Source organism: Typha latifolia, chromosome 6, assembly GCF_019914945.1.
Source record: "Typha latifolia isolate L0001 chromosome 6, TyphaL0001v2, whole genome shotgun sequence".
NCBI lineage: Eukaryota > Viridiplantae > Streptophyta > Magnoliopsida > Poales > Typhaceae > Typha > Typha latifolia.
The window spans coordinates 4169323-4188652 of record NC_133091.1 but is presented as its reverse complement, the minus strand read 5'-3'; the positions used below and the strand labels follow the sequence as shown (position 1 = coordinate 4188652).

The 19330-nt window shown below is 37.1% G+C and overlaps 1 protein-coding gene across 6 annotated transcripts; it reads left to right on the top strand.

Annotated features, from left to right (window-relative positions):
• Positions 1-412: 412 nt before the first annotated feature.
• Positions 413-18869, top strand: LOC140790820 (protein GFS12). 6 transcript variants are annotated; one of them, XR_012109450.1, is made up of 18 exons: positions 413-575; positions 1423-1457; positions 1888-1959; positions 2056-4233; positions 4469-4800; positions 4910-5118; positions 5206-5278; positions 5370-5575; positions 5683-5745; positions 5908-6116; positions 6200-6311; positions 6444-6962; positions 10327-10622; positions 14689-14819; positions 14901-14974; positions 16387-16522; positions 18201-18382; positions 18511-18869. XR_012109450.1 is itself a non-coding variant. In XM_073141102.1 (18 exons), exons 1-17 carry the CDS (start codon positions 447-449, stop codon positions 18348-18350), a joined length of 4932 nt encoding a protein of 1643 aa, XP_072997203.1. In that variant the 5' UTR covers positions 413-446; the 3' UTR covers positions 18351-18382; positions 18511-18869. The 6 variants fall into 6 exon arrangements, 3 of the variants coding, with proteins under 3 accessions (XP_072997203.1, XP_072997201.1, XP_072997202.1); XR_012109448.1 differs by having other exon boundaries at positions 14606-14819; positions 18201-18415; XR_012109449.1 differs by lacking the exon at positions 18511-18869 and adding an exon at positions 18009-18119 and having other exon boundaries at positions 14606-14819; positions 18201-18319.
• The last annotated feature ends 461 nt before the right edge of the window (positions 18870-19330 follow it).

The following is a 19330-nucleotide window of genomic DNA, read 5'->3' as shown; positions in this document are numbered from 1 at the left end:
ATTCTAAAATATAATAAAAGTATAGTATGATATAGAAAATATTACTTATATATATAAAATTTTGAGCCTATTTGATTTAGCCGAGTGATGATCATGATCAAGCTTAGCTCAAAATTATTTTTGAGCCTATTTTAAAGATTAAGCTTTGCTTAGCTTAGTTTTCAGCTGAGCTCGATCGAGTCTTATCGAGCCAAACTCGAGCCGGCTTTATTATTTTGACAGTCTGGGTCAAAAAAATAGACGGGAAATAATTATAAATTAAGTCGTATTCTATAATTTCACACCTTTTTTTTTAATTAGGCCCAGTAATAAACACGCATGAATAAATCTGAGCCGTCCGATGGTAGCATAAGCGTTAACTCCACACTTCGTATAAAAGCCTTTTTCTTTCATCTCTCCTACTCTTCCTTCGATTAAGCCCGGGATCGCAAAATCCCGAGAGATCCATGGGAACTGTGACGCCGTGCTTCGAGTGCTTGGACCGGCGCATCCGATCCGAATTCTCCGATGAGGTCGTCTTCCGTTACGGAGTCTCCGATTCGCCGCTACCATTTGGCTCTTCCGCCGTTGTTGAGGTTCCAATAGCACCACTGCTTTCCCTTTGTCATTCGATTATTAGTTTCTTTAATTTGGGTTTAGGGTTTTGTTTGTCTTCCTGTTCTTGTTTGAAAGTTTCGATCTTTTTGAATTTGGACGAGGGGTTTAGTGGTGGTAGTGCGAGAAGTCGCTGCTGTTCTGGGCCTGCTTGTTCGTTCATGAAAAGTGTTTTTTGATGTGCTGGAGAAGAGCTGAACTGTTTCTTTTAGTTGGATTTCCTCTTCTCTTTCTTTCACTTCCAGAGATTGGGCCAAAGCTACGATCTTTCGTGTTTGGACGAAGTTGTAGTAGAACCCAGAAAAGTTAGTGCTTTCTTATGCAACAAAGACTTTGATTATTTGGGATTCGATTGGTGAATAGAGAAGTGATAAGAGTTTCTTCTGAGTTGACTGGGTTCTTGAGTCAAAACCTGTCATTGAACCTAGACTGCGTCACTCTAGTAACGTAGGTTGTTAGTGTTGCAGCAGCCATTGTCTTCCACTATATGTGCATTGAGGGCACGGTAGGCATGAAATAGTATGCCCCCATGCCAAAGAATAGGTGCTAGTTCAGAATGTTATCTCAGGGCCATCAGGGGAGGGAATGTGTGGGCATGAGGGAGCATCGAGATACTTACCCCTATATTAATACTGACAATTCGCTGGCATGGTAGATGCTGAACTGTGCTGACCTTGCTAACCGACACGGCGACACGTCCATGATGGGTGATACTTTGCAGCTTGTCAACTTTTTTGGTTGATCTGTGTGTTCTTTTTTCGTGTTGTTGCATAAACTTTGTTACTTCACTTGTTCTTCAAATGTATAATACTTATTTTATCGCTGCAGATCTATGTGAGCAGAGAAGTGGTAGATACAACAAGGTGAAAGAAACTTTTACCCTTTTAATATTTTTCAAGTTTAGCTCTCTGACTATTTATGCCTTCGAGGTGAAGATAATATAATATGGTAAACTTGTTAATTTCTTCTTCTCGAAACCTTTTTCAATGTTTTGGAAGCTATTGAAATGCTACCCTAAGTGCATTTATTTAGCATCTGGCCTTGTCAAAATCTCTCTTGCTTGGATTTGCCAATTTGCCAAATTGCCAAGAATTTGCATCACTTTCTAAAGGGTTCATTTTAGGTTGCTAACAGGTTCCCCCCTCTCCCTCCCTCTCTCCCTCAATGCACACATAAGAATATGAAAATAAAAAAAGGAGGAAAAACTGAAGAAACTCAACCTTCCACTTTTCTCTTTCTATTTACATTCTTTCCGCATCTTATTGTGGTGATGTATGGAACACCATATTGCAGTTATGATGTCTCCGGTCAATTTATGCTGGTGGGATTGTCTGTGAACAAGGAGAGGTTTGCGGATGCAGATGAGTAAGTCGTATTTCTTTCTAACATGTCAAAGAACGATTCCTTATCTTTGTTATGTACATGTCTAAATATATGCTCAAACAAATTTACCTCTTGCAGTGGCTACAGCACTTTGGAGAACGGTTTAGTCACTTTAGTGAATGGTCTGCAGGGTAAAGACAGTATCACTCCCTTGGAACAAGGTCAATATCAAAGAGAACTTGATGTAGGCATACAAGCTGATAAAACTTCATCTTCCTGTGAAAGAGAAACTCTGGAAGCTGTGGATCATGGAGGTTTATCTATCAGTTATTGTGAACATCCCTCATGTTTCAGAATGATTTCTGCATTGACTCCAGTTCCTTATATTGGCAGAATCTCGTATATTGCAATAAGAGATGTTGTTTCAAAATTCTTAGCTGGGTCAATTGAAGACGATGTGATTTCATCAATAAATCTACTAGCTGAAGGAAAAATAAATAGGGTTTATGGTGTGAACTTTCTTAACTTAATTGGATTTTCTACATTTGATGGCACTAATTTAACTGGTACTGTGAGACATCCCAATATCTGCCCTATATTATGTCTTCTAGAATCACGTGACTCTAGATACTTATTGCAACCCAAGTTTCAGTATACTCTGGAAAATGTCATGCAGTATAGCCCCAAGGCGTTGCGGTCAGATTGGCACATTAGACTTTTTATGTACCAGATACTCTCTGCCTTGGCATATATACATGGTTTAGGAGCTTCTCATGGCAACATAAGACCTTCCACCATACTGTTGACTGATTCTTGTTGGCCATTGCTAAGTATTGGTGATATGTTTCTTGTGAGATGTAACTTTAGATCAGCAAAATCTGCGTCTTCTGGAAAGCCATGCTGTTTAATGGATTATTGCCCTTGTCAAACTATTTATTCAGATCTTAAGTTATCATTATCTATAGACTGGCCTTCTGATTTCAAGAGATGGTGGACGGGTGAAATGAGCAACTATGAGTACCTTCTTGTCTTAAATAAATTGGCTGGTAGAAGGTGGGGTGACCATACATTCCATACTGTAATGCCATGGGTCATAGACTTCAATGTGAAGCCTGATGAAAATTCTACTGCTGGATGGAGGGACCTCTCAAAAAGCAAATGGCGATTGGCGAAAGGTGATGAACAATTAGATTTTACATATTCGACATCGGAATTTCCCCATCATGTTTCTGATGAATGTCTTTCTGAGCTAGCTGTCTGCAGTTATAAAGCAAGAAGGTTACCTTTGAACATTCTTCGCTCCGCTGTACGTTCTGTTTATGAGCCTAATGAGTACCCATCAAGCATGCAGAGACTTTATCAGTGGACGCCAGACGAGTGCATTCCTGAATTTTATACTGATCCTCGCATTTTTGTATCTCGTCATTCTGAGATGAGTGATCTGGCTGTCCCATCCTGGGCTGCATCTCCTGAAGAGTTTATTATATTGCATCGAGATGCTCTAGAAAGTGTTCATGTCTCACGACAAATTCATCACTGGATTGACATAACATTTGGTTATAAGCTGTCTGGCCAAGCATCTATTGAAGCGAAAAATGTAATGTTGCCAACCAGTGATCCCTCAATGCCAAAGTCTATTGGGCGCCGACAGCTCTTTACACGACCACATCCTATTCGTTGTGGTGTCACAACTCACTCACGCTATCACCATGATGAAGCATCATGTGCTAGATGCCAAGAGAGAGTACATGAAAGCAAGGCAGCTGCTAACATGGGGTCAGATATTATTAGTCCATTGCACTTCGCACCCAAGGACAATCTCATTTCAGAAACTAGTTATATGGAAGACATAGAAGAAGCAACTTTATTTTCTGAAAATTCAAACTGTTTGAATCCAATCTACAGTTATCGTGAAAGTTCTGCTGAGAACTTTTCTTCCTTGGAGTATCTAAAAAACAAACATTTGGACAAGGAAGTCTTAGAACAACTGGATGGAGCTCCATCAGTCCTATCTGATTTTGATTTTGGCTGTCTTTTAGAATATTTCGAAGCTGATGACAGTCTCTCTATGGGCTTTCAAGAGATTTTGCTGTGGAGGCAAAAGTCCTCTGCGTTGGGTATATCTTCACAAGAACAAGCAGATGACATATTTGCTGTTGGATGCATCTTAGCTGAACTCTATTTGGAGAGACCACTTTTTGATCCCGTCTCACTAGCTGCATACAAGGAAACTGGCATTGTACCAGGCGTACTGCAAGAACTGCCTTCCCATGTTGCACTTCTTGTTGAAGCATCTATTGATAAGGATTGGAAGAGGTAACTTTCTTTCACTGATAGGAATCTATTGTGAAGAAAATTAAGATTTCCCATAGGAATAAAACAAATGAATTTGGCAGCTGTTCATGGATGGGATCCTTTACTGATGAACTAACAATTTTTTCTTTGAGTGACTCCTAGTTATGGTTTTCCTTCTAAAAGATCTTCTTTTCTATTTTTATGCATCTTTTTTTGACGCAAAATTTACTTCTCTAAATGTTTTATTCTTTTTCAGGAGGCCATCAGCAAAAAGTTTTTTGGAGTCACCATACTTTCCCCCAACAGTCAGGTCTGCATATATTTTTCTTGCTCCACTTCAACTCTTGTCTAAATCTGGGTATCGCCTTCAGTATGTTGCTAAGCTTGCAAGTGAAGGAGCTTTGAAAGCAATGGGAACATTTGCTGCAGAAATGTGTGCACCACACTGCTTGCGTCTTATTGCATCAGCTGCATCTGATGTTGAAACTGAGTCAGCAATGCATGTCCTAAAAGAGTTTTTGAAGTGCTTGAGCATGCAAGCAATTAAAGCATTGATTCTACCCATCATTCAAAAGATTTTACAGGCCGGTTAGAAATTTCATGTATTTTTCTTTTACTTCCGACTTCTTGGTTTTTAGAAAGTAAAGTATCTTTGTTCTGATCACTTGAATGCTTTGATACTTGTTATTGGCATCAGAATATTCACTTATGAAGGTCTCTCTCCTCCAAGTTTCCTTTGTGAGGGATTTGTGGAAGAAATTGGGTAAACAGATGTATCTGGAGAAGGTACACTCTTTAATTGTCCAAAATTTGTGCAATTCACCTAACAAGATCTCAGCTTCTGCTGCTTCTGTTGTTCTCATTGGTTCAAGCGATGAGCTTGGTATTCCCATCACAGTTCATCAGGCAAGTTTGCATTAGATGCTTCCTGACTAAATGATATAGGTCACTCCAACATATTGGGCCATTATTGACGTAAAAAATATTGTCCAGACAGTTTTACCACTAATCCACTCTTTTGGAAAAGGGCTTTCTGCTGATGGGATTGATGCTCTGGTTAGAATTGGTATTCCATCTTTTTGAGTTGCTTTAACTTCCCTCATTTTTATTCTCCTGCCAGAGAAAATTTCTATTTTATGGATTCATTTTCTTAATAGGCACGCTTCTCGGAGAAAGCTTTATTGTGAAACAACTTCTGCCTTTAGTAAGGAATGTAGTTCTCTCATCTATCAATATCTCACAGATGAATAAGCCTGAACCCCAACAAAGCTGGAATGTTTTAACTTTAATTGATAGCTTATCTACTTTAGATTGTCTAGTTTCAGTTCTTCCTGTCGAGGTGATTCTCAAAGAACTAATTCAGGTTTGTCTTTTTATTCTTGTATTTTAATCCAGTTAATTGACTTTGGCTTTTGTTTTTCTTAATCATTTTTTTATCGTTTATTTACCTTTCTCATGCTACTTTTACAGGATCAAGTCTGCCTGCATGTTAAGGTTCTCAGGCAGATTCAGCTGGATCTCCGTGTGACTCAGGCAAATCGTCTCTTTCCATTTAATATTTTTTTTAATGATCAGATCTAGATTTGCTACATTAGCATTTCATCAGTTGATTTCTTTCTAATACTTATATGCCACTTTATTAGCATCTTGCAAGACATCTGTTAGCTGATCTGTCTGCTCCATGATTATTGGCAGGTTGCTGCAACCACACTTGTTGCACTTTCCCAGAGAATTGGACCAGATTTGACTTCTTTGTATGTTTTGCCACAGCTCATAGAGCTATTTGCTGAATTGGCCTTTTCCCAGGTAGCTTCTAGCGAATTTGGCCCCTCTTTGAGGAGCTCAAAGATCTCCAAATTAAAGTTAGATGAGGATGTTAAGATTGAAGACAGAAAGGACATTGTGTAGGTGCAAACTATAAATAAGTTTATGATGTTAAACAAGATTCACTTGGGAATATTTCATTACATTTTCTTTGTTCTTGTAGGTTGCTTTTGTATCCTTCCTTGGCATCAATTATTGGCATAGAGAAGCTCCGCCAGTGCTGCTCCACATGGTTTCTTTTGGAGCAAATTCTTCAAAGACGTCATAATTGGAAGGTAAACATTTATCCTTTGAGACTGTAGGAGTTTGTCTTATTTATCTTGCACCATGAACACTACATTCTGATTGTTTTACGAATATACTTTATACTTTGCTTAAAGTTCACTTCCTGTCTTTTGCATTTGTAGTGGGAATCTTCAGGTGAAACTTCTAGAAGTGTTGACATTATGAATCCTCAAAGGGTTCATTTCATTAAATACTCTTCCTCTGATTACAATCCCGCTAAACTGTTGCTTAATGGGGTTGGATGGTCTATACCACAATCACAAGGAGTAAAAAGTGGTTTAACTGTGACAAATGGCAAGCAGTTAAATGATCGCGAACAAGTTGCATCCATCAACAATTCAGTAATCTCAAACTTTGGAAATCAGGAACCCTGGTTTTGGTTCCCTGGTCCTGATGCTGATTTGGAGGGACCTGATTTTCTTGGACGAGGTGGTGGCCAGAAAGATGAAGTTCCTTGGAAGATCAAAGCATCAGTTCTTTACTCTGCCCGTGCACATCCTGGTGCACTAAGAACATTAGCTGTTTGTCATGATGAATGCACAATTTTTACTGGAGGAGTTGGTCCTGGATTTAAAGGAAGTGTTCAGAAGTGGGAATTGCCTAAAGTGAACTGCATATCTGGTTATTACGGTCATGATGAGGTTAGCTTCCTTTAGATTTCCTTTATGATAAGCTATTTTCCCACATGTCAAGGGGAATCACTTGATATGCCTTAGCATTTTAGGTGTGGGTGAGCAGAGGAAATCATCTCCTTGTACTGCATTTATAGTGATGACAAAGTGCTTTTTGGTTTTTGGGCGTTTTATGATCCTCTGATTTCATAAAGTGTTCTCTTTGTTATTTGACTATTCTCTGAGTTAATATTGTAAGTAGGCACGACGATTAATTCTTTTCCTGCAACTAATTTGAGCAAAATTCTTTGCACTTTCTCTGCATGTAGTTTTAAAACTCAGACTGAAATAGCATAGTAGCATACAAGAAAACCAACAGGAAAGAAGCCTTTAGTCCAACTATTTGGGATCTGTAGAATAAACAACAAAAGAAAATTCAAAACTAAAAGTGTGCAGGTTTTAATATTTGAAGATAGCTAGGTCTTGTGGGTATTGCTCGTTCTTTTGTGCCACCTTAGTTAAACTTGTTTTTCCAAAAGTTTAAAGCCTTATTTACTTTACGAATAAGGTTAATTCTAGAATAAGTATTTCTCTTTGTTATTTTCAAAATGAAGTCTTTATTTCAGGAATAGTTATTTCTTATGTTCATTTATATTCTAGAATAAGGATGTAATAATTACCTTTGATGTGATATAAAATAAAGAAAAAAATGGAAAAAATATGTTTGTTCCTATGAAATTACTATGAATGCTCTTTGATTTGATACAAAGTAGATTGATGGTATAAATTTTAAGGACAAATTAGTAATTATGTTGGTATGTGGTATAAAATGTAATTTTGATGAATAGTATTTGTATTTTCGAATGAGGTTATTATGATATTTAGTTGTTATTCTGGAATAAGAAAAAGTCATTCCCAGAAATAAACGGCGGCTAAAGTATCTAGAGATCAATTATATATATCCTGTGGTGAATTTTTTTATTATTAAATTATCATTATTTTGAATAGTGCTCGTGGTGGCCGCCATGTCGGGTGGCGATGGTAGAAGGCTGCCTGCCGCATTGGCGTGCCACTCGGTCGCTAAAAGGCAGTCTGGCGAGTCGGGCGCCTGATAATGCTGGCTGGCGATTCAGCCCGCCCATTAAAGATTATCGGGTTGGATTTGGGTTAATAGATCGAATCCAACTAACTAACCAATAACCATTATATATAAAGAAAAAAGTACACACTCTCTCTCTTTTGTCGCACTCTCTCATTGCTCTTTCTCGATCAAACCATCAAAATCCTAAACCCCTCTTTCGATCGTCTTCTCCGGCTCTACCTTCCATGGTTGGTAGTAGCGAACAGCGACTAGGGAGCTTAGGCGATGGCTACCGGCAGTGAGTTAGGACAATGATTGGCGGTGATAAGCAACGACATGTCTTTGATCTTTCTTCTCTCTCTAACTCCACTCTCTCACACTCTCTCCACTCTCTTTCACTCTCTCACTCTCCTACTTCTTTTCACTGGCGGCAAACATTGTTGAACTCTCGAGTTTTTTTTTCAGTCTTGATCCATTGATTGTTTAATTTCTCTTAAATTTTTCCCCACTTCTCAGTCTTTCCCACTCTCATTTAGGTAGCTGGAGGAATTAATTGCTAAATGCTAAGTAGTCTATGAATTAAGATTACTATTTTTTTTTTCCACTGACTTGCATTACAATTGGAGCCTCGGAGGAATGGGTTGCTAATTAAATAAATAGTTGCTGATTAGAAGAATTTAAAATGTGAATTAACTAGAGGAATATGAAATGTGAGTTACTGTTTAGTGATTAACTGATTACTATTTTTTACTTTTTATTGTTTTTAATTTTTTATATCAGTAATTACTAATTAGTTATAGTCTTACTGATTCATTACAGATTTTATATATACTATATTACTATTAAAAAAATAAAAATATATCATATGTGATTTTTTATATAAAAAATACTAGATTGCCTTGTCACCCGTCTTTCACCTTGGTGTTAGGTTGTGGAGTGACTGCTTGCCACCCGTGATCATCTTTTAAAACATTGTAAATTATTTTGCATTAGAACATCACAAGTAGGATGCTGTTTATAACTCAATTAACATTGACCCACTGTAATGTATTTTTATTCATATATTGGCTATAGGATCTTTGTTAGATGGATATTTCAAGTAATTTTGACTAGCTTGCAGTATCCATCTTTTAACCTTGTCGATTTCCATATCTTACATGCTAAAATATAGTTTATTGAAGTTCCTTTAACTCAGGAGAATTGTTGATTGTTCTATTCAAATAGAATAATTGTGTTTGCACATGTATCGTTCCTTAATAAGCTTGTCCTCAGCAAAAGGAAACATATTAATAAGATTTTTATGTATTTTTTTTCTTCTCGACCTCTCTAAATTACTTGATTAAGTCTCACCCATTTGGAATGAAATTAACTGCCTCTTGCAAATTAGTACCTGTTTTATCTTATTTTGATATTTATTTGGTCCAGCATTCATGTTCCCTATTCAATCATCATGGAATGTCAAAGTCACAATTATTGATTCTGCATCTAAGTGCTTCTATGCTTGTTTATCGCGAAGACATATAACCATTTCTATGTTCTTGGTTGGAAGCACCATACTTCTAAATGCTTCTATTTCTTTGATTTTAGGAGCATATCTTAAATGTGCTTCTTATTGTCTGCATGACTGTGTATTTCTAAACTACATCCTTCATCCTAACTTAGGGGTGAAAACGGGTCGGATCGAGGTCGGATTAACTCCGATCCGACCCGACTCGAATCGGATTCGGATAAAAAAATTCTATCCAATTCAGATACGGATAAATTTTTGAAAAAAATTCGGATATGATTTGGATACGGGTCAAATATATTTTTCGTATTCGGATATGGATATTGGATATCCGTTTACCCACATATTTTTTGAATGATTTACAGTTTTTAGTTTGATTATTTAAATAGTAAATATTAATATTGTTACAAATAATACATTATATATTATTTATAGAGATTAATTTCTCTAATTTTACATATTTGACATACAAAAAATTTATTTGTTGTAAAACTCTTAATGTTATTGTGTTATAATTATCTCTAAATAAAATATTATAATTTTTTTTAATTCAATCAATATCTGTTTAAGATCCGATCTTCTATTCGAAAATTATCCGTATCCGTTTAGTTAGAATATTATTTTAAATTTTGCTATCTGTGCAATATCCGTATCTAAATCCGTATCCGGACTAAAAATATGGATTCAGATATAGGTTGAGCACTATCCGATCCGTATCTGATCCATTTTCACCCCTATCCTAACTTAAAATCCAATTTCCCATAATCTTTTTAACTTGTTCTTTTCACTGTTAAATGTTTCTGCAGGTTGTGAATGCTATCAGCATATTGTCTGTCAGCGGAAGAGTTGCCTCTTGTGATGGTACTATTCATATATGGAATGGACAAACCGGTAAACTGATCGCTGTGTATGCAGATTCTTCAACAAATTCTCCACTACAAACTACAGCCAAGGTTACTACAGAGCAGACAAGCATGCTTATGCCCAATGCACTCTCAGGTGGAATGTTGTCTAATGCATTCAGTGGTAGTCTGTATACCTGCATGCATTACCTAGAATCTGATGAAAAGCTTATAGCTGGAATGGGAAATGGCTCTCTCAGGTATTTATACATAAACTTTTATACTAATGAATAATCATTTGAAATAATTTTTTTTTGACTTTCTTTATTTTGTTGAACATGGTTCTAATTCATGTAACATGGTATTCTGTAATCTGTATCTTATATTATGTTCTACAAAGTGGAAATTTCCAGTACCCATTGGATAGCTGATACATGACTCTTGGTCTTCTTTTTAATCCTTAGAAAGGGATATGCAGACTCATAACATGATTATTTAGTGATGTAGAAGTTCCTACAGTGAACTGAGATCTTTATATGCTCTCTAATGGCTTTGAGTCAGGAAGCCAATAATGAGTGCTTGGTCAATTTATTCAAATGATTATTGATTTGGGCTTTGCGTCTATAGTAGATGCCTCTTCTAGTATTATTTATTTTTTGGTATGGATGCCGTGCCAACGGAGTACTGGCACCCGACACGAGTTTTGTCAATCAAATCAAAGATTTCCATGCATATGATGTACTGCCACTAGGCGCGAGGGGTGCCGCACAATACTCCTAGTAGTGATTGACGTCACTGTCATCCTCGTCATTGCCCATCGGTGTGGATCCTTCTTATTCAACCCGCTTTCCTTCCATCACCTTCCTCCTTACTGCTAGGGCATGCGAGTGACGGGTTATGTAGCACTATAGCAACGATGAGTAGTCTCCCAACTCTTTCTCTTCCTCTCTTGCATAAGTTTGATGATGGGTGGAGCCTTTACTCTTGTGCCATGGCCGGCGATTGCCATTACACATGCCGTGACAATTGATAGTTGACATGGTCGTGCCATAGGCACAAAATCTTTAGTGCTACTGGCATAGCCCTGTGCTGGGGTATGTCAACTCGTGCTGATTGACATGGGTTATATTTTATTTTTATTTTGTTCATAATTCAAAATATAATTTGAGGTGTACAAATGATAAATTTAGCTTAATTTTGTTAGAAAGGATATCACGACCCGAAATAGAAATCATGACCGGCCATGCACCTCAATATGCTTGAGGTACACGAAGCCTTATTAATACTTTCTAAGTATACGATGGCAAAAATAAATAAATGAAGAAGATCTGCTTTATTAAATTTAAACTAATTGCAATAATTATAAAATAATGTCATTGTTTTTGAGTTTCTAAACGAAATAAATATAACTTCTAATCTAAAGCATAAAATCCAAAAGAGCAAAAAAATAAATAGGTGGATTCTAAGTGGAGGTGGAGTCCGGGTACGTCTTGCTCAGTCGTTACGCTGACTATTACCTGAGATAGATAAATAAATAAAAAAAAGAAATCCATGAGCCAACAACTATAGCTCAGTAAGTGGAATCCATTCGAAAACCAAATAAATTCTAAATTTGATTAATGTTGAATAAAAAAAACTAAAATCAATAATATACATAACAATTTTGCAATAGGTATGCTTTTTAAATAATGACAATGATAACATTAGAGAGTCATAACTTGTAACCTTGCATAGTTTCAACATATTAACATCTTTCCAATATTTATACTGTCATATGTCTCAATAGGTCTATACCCTGTGGATCCACATCAATTAGAAGTCACTTCGAGATGACGCTCGGAACTTTTCTTCATAGCTGATCCGGTTAGGGTCATCAGATGGTATCACTATGTGATCAACACACTCTGTCTTTTCCATTAACCGTTGAGAGAAGTTAAAGTCACCTAGAAAGTTTCTTATTCATCCTAGGAAGTTTCTTATTCATCCTAGGACTGTTTCCTAACTCTGCCAGAGTCACCTAAAAAAGTCACCGTAGTGATCTGATTTAGGACTTTCCCCTGGACTTCCAGATAGACTTGAGTCACCACGGAAAACCGCAAGCGATTTATACCGGGACTGTTCTCTAAGTCATACCAATACTAGTCTCGTTTTTCTTTTCACTAATTTTAATATTTGCACAAAATATGGTGATGCACTGAGTATAATGATTAAATGCATACAGAAAATGTAATAATTAAATTTTTGCACGTACAGATGAAATAAATAAATTTGTACACAGAAAATTTACATGGTTTGACAAAGGTACGAAATATAATAAAATAAATATGTAAGTGAACCCACTCACCTGAGTCTAGGCAAGACAACCGAAACCTCAAATCTCTAGCTCACGTACTAAAAATCACCATCTTTAATAATAAATAATAATAAAATTTTCAATTTGAATAATATCAATATTTTTAAAATTTTAAAAAACTAAAAAGAACTAAAATGAGTTTAATTACCCATTGGATTGGGCTGGGCTACTGCTGGCCCAGCCCATTCCAAAAAAGAAATTTAATTAATCAGGTTGGGCTGAGGCCCAGCTAAAATTAAGTGGATTGGGCTACAGGCTAACCCGCAGCCCACCACTTAAGTGGTTCGGTTTGGGTCGGGTCTTTGGATCCGAAATCCAACCCGAACCTGAACCCAAAACTTAATAGAAAAGGGTTGGCTCGGGTTAAACCTGAGCTCTACCCACAACCTTCTCTTCCCGCGACCGACGCGAGGAAGAGAAGGATCGAGAGAGGGAGTAGCCGCCGGCAACCCTGCCGGCGGCCGTTCATGACCGGCTCTCTCTCTCTCTCTCTCTCTCTCTCTCTCTCTCTCTCTCTCTCTCTACTTCGTCGTCCTCACGAGGTGGAGGAGAACCCACTACCGACGGCTAACTCCGAAGCCGATGACGACTGGAGCCACGAGGGCTATTCCAGAAGGCAACCATGGCGCAAGGCCAATGGCTTGGAGCTCTCGAGCACGAGCAGCCAGCGCCCGAAGCAGCCGGCCGGCGAGAGTTGCCGGCGAAGCCAAAATTCCCAAATTAGGTATTTATAATTTACTTTATTAAACTGAAATTAAACTAGAGGGATGAGAGAGGGCTCACCAGGGAGGAGTGTGGTGGTCCCAATTTCCTCCGGCGATGCTCCGACGGGCCGAACCATCGTTGCGATTCTGACGATAAGAAAGAAGGAAACAAAGGAGAAGAAGGAAAAGAAAAAGGAGGCTCGGGGGGGTTGAGTGAGGAGAGAGAGAATTAGGGTTTTTATTTATAGGGCAAAGATCCAAATCCGAAACAGATTTGGATTCAGCCGATCTGTTGCGCCTCGTTGCGTGCCGGAGAGGGAGAGGGGAGGGGCTGCACGTGCAGAGCACGTGCACCCTCCTCTCTCAACCCCTAAAACCCCTAATTAGTTAATTTTTTTTTCCTGATTCTTACATTTTAGCTGAGTATATCTTGATGCGAGCAGTTCTTGTTACTGCTTGGATAATTGAAAATCCTATCAGTGTTATGACTTCTCAAAGTGGTAGAGAGTATATATGTGTGCTGGCATATATTGGGTCACCTTAAGACATACTAAAAAAGCACAAGAAATCACAAAATCTGCTATCAATATGAAATTAGCAATATCTTAGCAATTTGATGAGGCAGAGAAAGCAAGGCAGGCTGGCAGGAGGTAGAGTAATTTGGATGGGCGGCTGTGGTTTAGGGAGGAAGAACATGATAGGGAGCAAAAGGAGGTGGCTATAGTTTGGGAGAGGAAGAAGAGAAAATAACGCAAATGGAGGCAGACTAAGGGATAAAGGAGGTTGACAGTAGCTTTGGTTCAGAAAAGGAATATATGTACATACTGGTTTTTCTGGTGGCTATCCCTTGGTTGCTGCTCTTCATCAATGCACTCCCTGGTTTCTACTTATGCCACTCTGGACGACGGGAAGATTAAACAAACTATTAGTTGTAAGAGAGGGAGAAGAGAGTGGGCTGGGCTCCATTTTTCATTATTTATCCAAGCCTACTACCGTCATAAACAACCTGGCTGTGTGCTTGAACATTGTTGACGGGCCATAGGCAGCATAAATGCAACTGCAAATTTTTTTCATTAAAACATTGAAGCCTATTTATTCTATATAGTGTATACCTTCCCAGTATCTGCCTTCCCTTGTTTGCTTTAGCTTGATACTAAAATGTTTTCTAAGATCTTGTCAATTGTAGGTTCATTGATGTTGTTCAGGACAGGAAACTGCATTTGTGGAAGAGTGATTCTGCTGAATACTCCTTCTCATCTCTTGTGTCAGCTATTTGTCCCTGTGGATCTTCATCATCGTGGATAGTAGCTGGGTTAAGCTCAGGTCAGTGTAGATTGCTTGACGCAAGAAGTGGGAACATCATTGCCTTTTGGCGTGCACACGATGGCTATATTACCAAGGTAGGACAGAAAAATTTGGTTATCAGTTCTTGTTGCATACTTCTTAGTTCTTACTCACTGTTACATGTTTAATGTGTGCAGTTGGCTTCACTGGAGGATCATCTGCTTGTATCAAGCTCTCTCGATAAAACTCTGAGAGTTTGGGACCTGAGAGGGTTAGTTTTTCTACTGCCCTCTCTTGATATGCATGTATCACTATATTTATCTTAATTCATAAGCATTGTAAGATGAGATTAAATGAGCTACATCTTAATGAAGAGAAAGGTAAAGAAAAGCCATCACTTCATCATTGCGTTCAGAACTCTGCTTTGGTTTTCACTTCTTTAACTGCTCAGAATTTCAAAAATTCATGAAATCAATCCTGAATTTTACATGCTATCTCCAGCATTTATGCTCGAGTTTCTTAGGGTATTTCTCCAATTAAAAGATAATGAACTAAAGTGCATATTTACTATTACTTTCATGTAACTCATTATAAGTTAGGAATCAGACAACTCATGACCCCCCACCTTAAAAATTCAGTGTTATTCTTAAAAATGACATCATGATTGTTGTGCTGATTGGCTTGGTTGGCATGGATCAATATCTATCATGCCAGAAAAAGTTCTGCGCTAATATGGGTGGACTACCTGGATCCTCCATAATGTCCACCCGTGCCTCTTTGTGTGATTAAGTATAACCATATAAGCATATCTTACTTAAAAGTGGTCTGATACTGGGGAAGCATCTTACTTCCTTCATCCCTTTTGAGACACCTTTATCTTTGGTGCTTGATACCTATAAGTCACATTTAAATGTCAAAAATCAATGGAAAATTTCGGTTTCCTCTAGTTATTTGCCTCAGTGTGACAAGATCTGAAAGAAGTTGGGGAAGTCATCAAATTAGAATTTTATTAGTGTATGGTTCAAATAGATCTACCGCTGTTAAATAGTGCTAATAGACATCAATTTGGCCCATAAATCCTGTTTTAGGGTTCTAAAAAAGATTAAAGATTTTTTTCTAATCATATTTAGGTTTTCTAGCATGCCAGTGATAGGTAGACTCACATAGTGTGTGCTGCAATACTACTTGTGCCAAGCCAAGGCCTACCTCTTGCTTTTGGCACAACTATCATTGACCATACTTGGATATCAAGAGCATCCTTACTTTGGTCGTTGTTCTATATTTTAGAAGAGAAGCTAGGTTTTTGATGCAGCCTACATCAGTACGGTAGTCTGGTCAACATGATCCCATGCAGATACATGATATGCCACAAGGTTTTCTGTGGCTTGTGTAACTTCTGGCTGTGCCAAATATTCTGCACCTTGTTGAAATCTGCAACATGTTGAATACTACAAACCATGCAGCCTGGCAGTTAAATCCATGAGAGCAGGATCCTTGATTCAGTTACAACAAATAACAACCCTCACCTTACAAAACAATTTATGGTTCAGATCTTCCAGAGATAATGCTAACTTCAGAAGCAAACTAAACTTAAGCCACTTTCCCATGTTTATGCTTCAAGTACCATAAATGGAAAAACAAATGCTTGTACCTTTACTAAACTCTTGATGTATACTTTGGCAGGAATTTAGCAACGCAGTCGAATATTTTTAGGGGCCATTCAGATGGCATCTCCAGCTTCTCTTTGTGGGGTCAGGATGTGATATCAGTTTCTGGGCATAAGATTGCACTCACTTCACTTTCCAGATCAACAAGTGAAGTATGGAACTTGTTCCTTTTATCTTTCTGTTATTCATATCTTTTGCAAATTGTATGAGACAAATGGTGGCCTTGAACCACATCCTTGACTTCCTTTTGTGGGTATATCCAACCAAGGATAATTGTGCTGGATGGCACTTGCCATGCAGGTGGTGGCACGACACTTGGTGCCGAGTCGTGTTTGTTTGGCACGGGTGCGTGTCGACCTGTGCCGATGTGGAACCTTTTTTTTTTTAACTCTTTCTTACTTTCATTGATCAATAATCAAACAACTTTAGGTGGCGTTTGGTTTATACATAAGAGATACTTATTCATGAATTAGGACCCTCTTCCGTTAAATACATTCTACAATGAAACACTCATTTATGTATATTTTAGTCAAACATTATATAAGATAAGTCACGTAATAAGTTATACATAAAATCTTATTGCAAAATCATTACATTTTTACAATCAAACAACAAAATGTGAGTAAAATTTAGATGTACCTAATTTACATTTAAGAGGTGTACATAAAGTTATCCTTAAAAAAATTTATACACGAACCAAACGAGGCCTTAGTATAATTCTTGTGCCAGTAAATAAAATTGTTATCAATATAATTGAATATGATTAATAGTATTTAACGCAATATTTTCATGTTATTCTTATGCTGACAAATGAAATCTTTGATTTTTCTGGTCATTTTACGTTCAACTAGATATTAATTTTAATTATTGAACTATATCAATTAATATTATGTGTTCATTTATATTATGGGGTATTAACTCATATTATAGAGTGTTCAATTATTAATATAAGTTTTAATGAATGTATTCAATCATATTATGTGTTGAATAATATATATATTTGACTATTGCTATATATTTAATAAAATATGTTATTTACAAAAAATAATATAAAGATAAAATACTATAATGTAGGTTTTAATACAGAGATTCAAATCAAAAACTAAGAATTGATGTGCTGAAGACCTAAAAACATCTTTAAGCATTTTAATTTTTTTTATTAAAAATATATTAAATGTATACCAGTGGCACATAAGAGCGTGCTGGCCAGTGACTTGTAGGATCGTGTCATGCCGATAGTAGCATAGCACGGCACATGCCTTTGGCACAACCATTGTTGTATGCAACTAACATTACTGTTTATCTTATTATGAAAAGCCTATTCTCTGTTGTCATATTTCCAAGTTTTTCAAGTTGACTCTTCTTTGTTTAGTTATATTTGCAACAAACCACCTCCAGCTCAATTTTTTCTGTTTTTTGGTTTAAAATTCCCTTCATGTGGTTCTTCTGAAAGTAGAAAGGGAAGAGGACTATTTAGTAGCAAACGGTACAGTGAGAATATTCCTTAAAAACTAACATGGATTAGCTTTTGCAAATATGCCTGCAAGAGGAGGATTCAATTTCCAAGTATGTCAGAAAGAACTTTCACACATTAAGGCTAAAATAGATAGTGATATGCAAAATATCCTTTTCTTTCAGCCCTATTGAGTAGTGGAGGTTGCTGGGGTCACTTGACTTGTTTGGGACCTAGTATCCAAAAAGTGAGCTTTCTAAGCTCTACTTGGTGACTTCTCCCTGCTACTGTCTCTGGTGATCAGTCTAACAATGTACTTCTTCACTCATTCTTTTCTGTTTCTTATTAAATTATGGGCTGTTGATATTTTGTTGTAGGGTGGGCAGCAGCGGCTTTTTCCCCAGAAACTGTATTCTGCTGACAGGGGGACAAGAAACTTGTCAGTTCTCTCGACCATCAGCGTGCTTCCATTTTCAAGATTGCTTCTTGTTGGAACAGAGGATGGGTATCTGAAGATATGCTGCTAGTCTCTCTTTTTCCTTTTTCTTTCTTGTCCCAGGTACATGAGAGGGTAATAACCTTCCATCATAATGTGCGTAAAGAGTATTTCCTTACCTGCATGATGAAAGTCAATATATCTTTTTTCTTGACAACTGAGTTGTTCTCATGTTGCAATGTGTCGTGCAGTTATCTTCATCGTCGGATATCTACATTAAGGTTGCAATGCATCATTGTTGCCCATTTTCCTGATTACAGCTTGACTGAGTTTTCCCAGTTTTTACTTCGGGCTTCAATATGGTTGCGCGGCAGTGTATATACATATATATATATATATCTCAAATCGGTCCTCCTTCCGATCGAATTTGTATTAGCAGCAGTTATATTTCAACAATTTGTGAGCATAATTATTGTAGCCATATTTTTCCTTTTTTTTTCATCGTCAGTGTTCTCTTTTATGTACTATTAATTGGAACTGTCTAACAGAGTGAGAAATTTTGCATCCTATTGGAGTTATAATAAAAATCAGAATGGAAATATTGATTTCATGCAGAGTACTTTTGCTTGCTTATTATTTTTATTTTTGTTTGGTTTGGAAAGTAATGCAAATTGCACCCAAAAGTTATGATAGGAACATAATCTGGCATAAGATATGCGACTTATATTTTGATTACTAGGAAATATTTGTCTGCAGTTCACCCTATTCCAGCCATTAAATAACGTCACCATACAGCAGTTTGGATTCTTAGAATCCGCCAAATTTATCTTCTCCTTAGAAACTATTTATCTCAGATAGAAGTATTTTTTTTTAAATTTAAGGAATAATTCTAATTAGACAGTTTGACCTATTACAATTTTCACATATACTCTCAAAATTTTATTATTATTTATATACAACTCTTGACTCTTGAGGCACATATCTCTTTCAACTAGGAAAAAGGAAAAGAAAAAACTATAAGGACTCCTAAATAATTAAAAAAAGGTTTAAGGAGTGTGTATGGTAAAAAAA

What these genes read in the sequence shown, in the direction of transcription:
- LOC140790820 (XM_073141100.1), top strand. Translation starts at nt 447, where the DNA reads ATGGGAACTGTGACGCCGTGCTTCGAGTGCTTGGACCGGCGCATCCGA. An exon ending in TTCTCAAAGAACTAATTCAG is followed by an intron (nt 5,576 to 5,682) that starts GTTTGTCTTTTT and finishes CTACTTTTACAG; the next exon opens with GATCAAGTCTGCCTGCATGT. An exon ending in TTTCCAGATCAACAAGTGAA is followed by an intron (nt 16,523 to 18,200) that starts GTATGGAACTTG and finishes ATTTTGTTGTAG; the next exon opens with GGTGGGCAGCAGCGGCTTTT.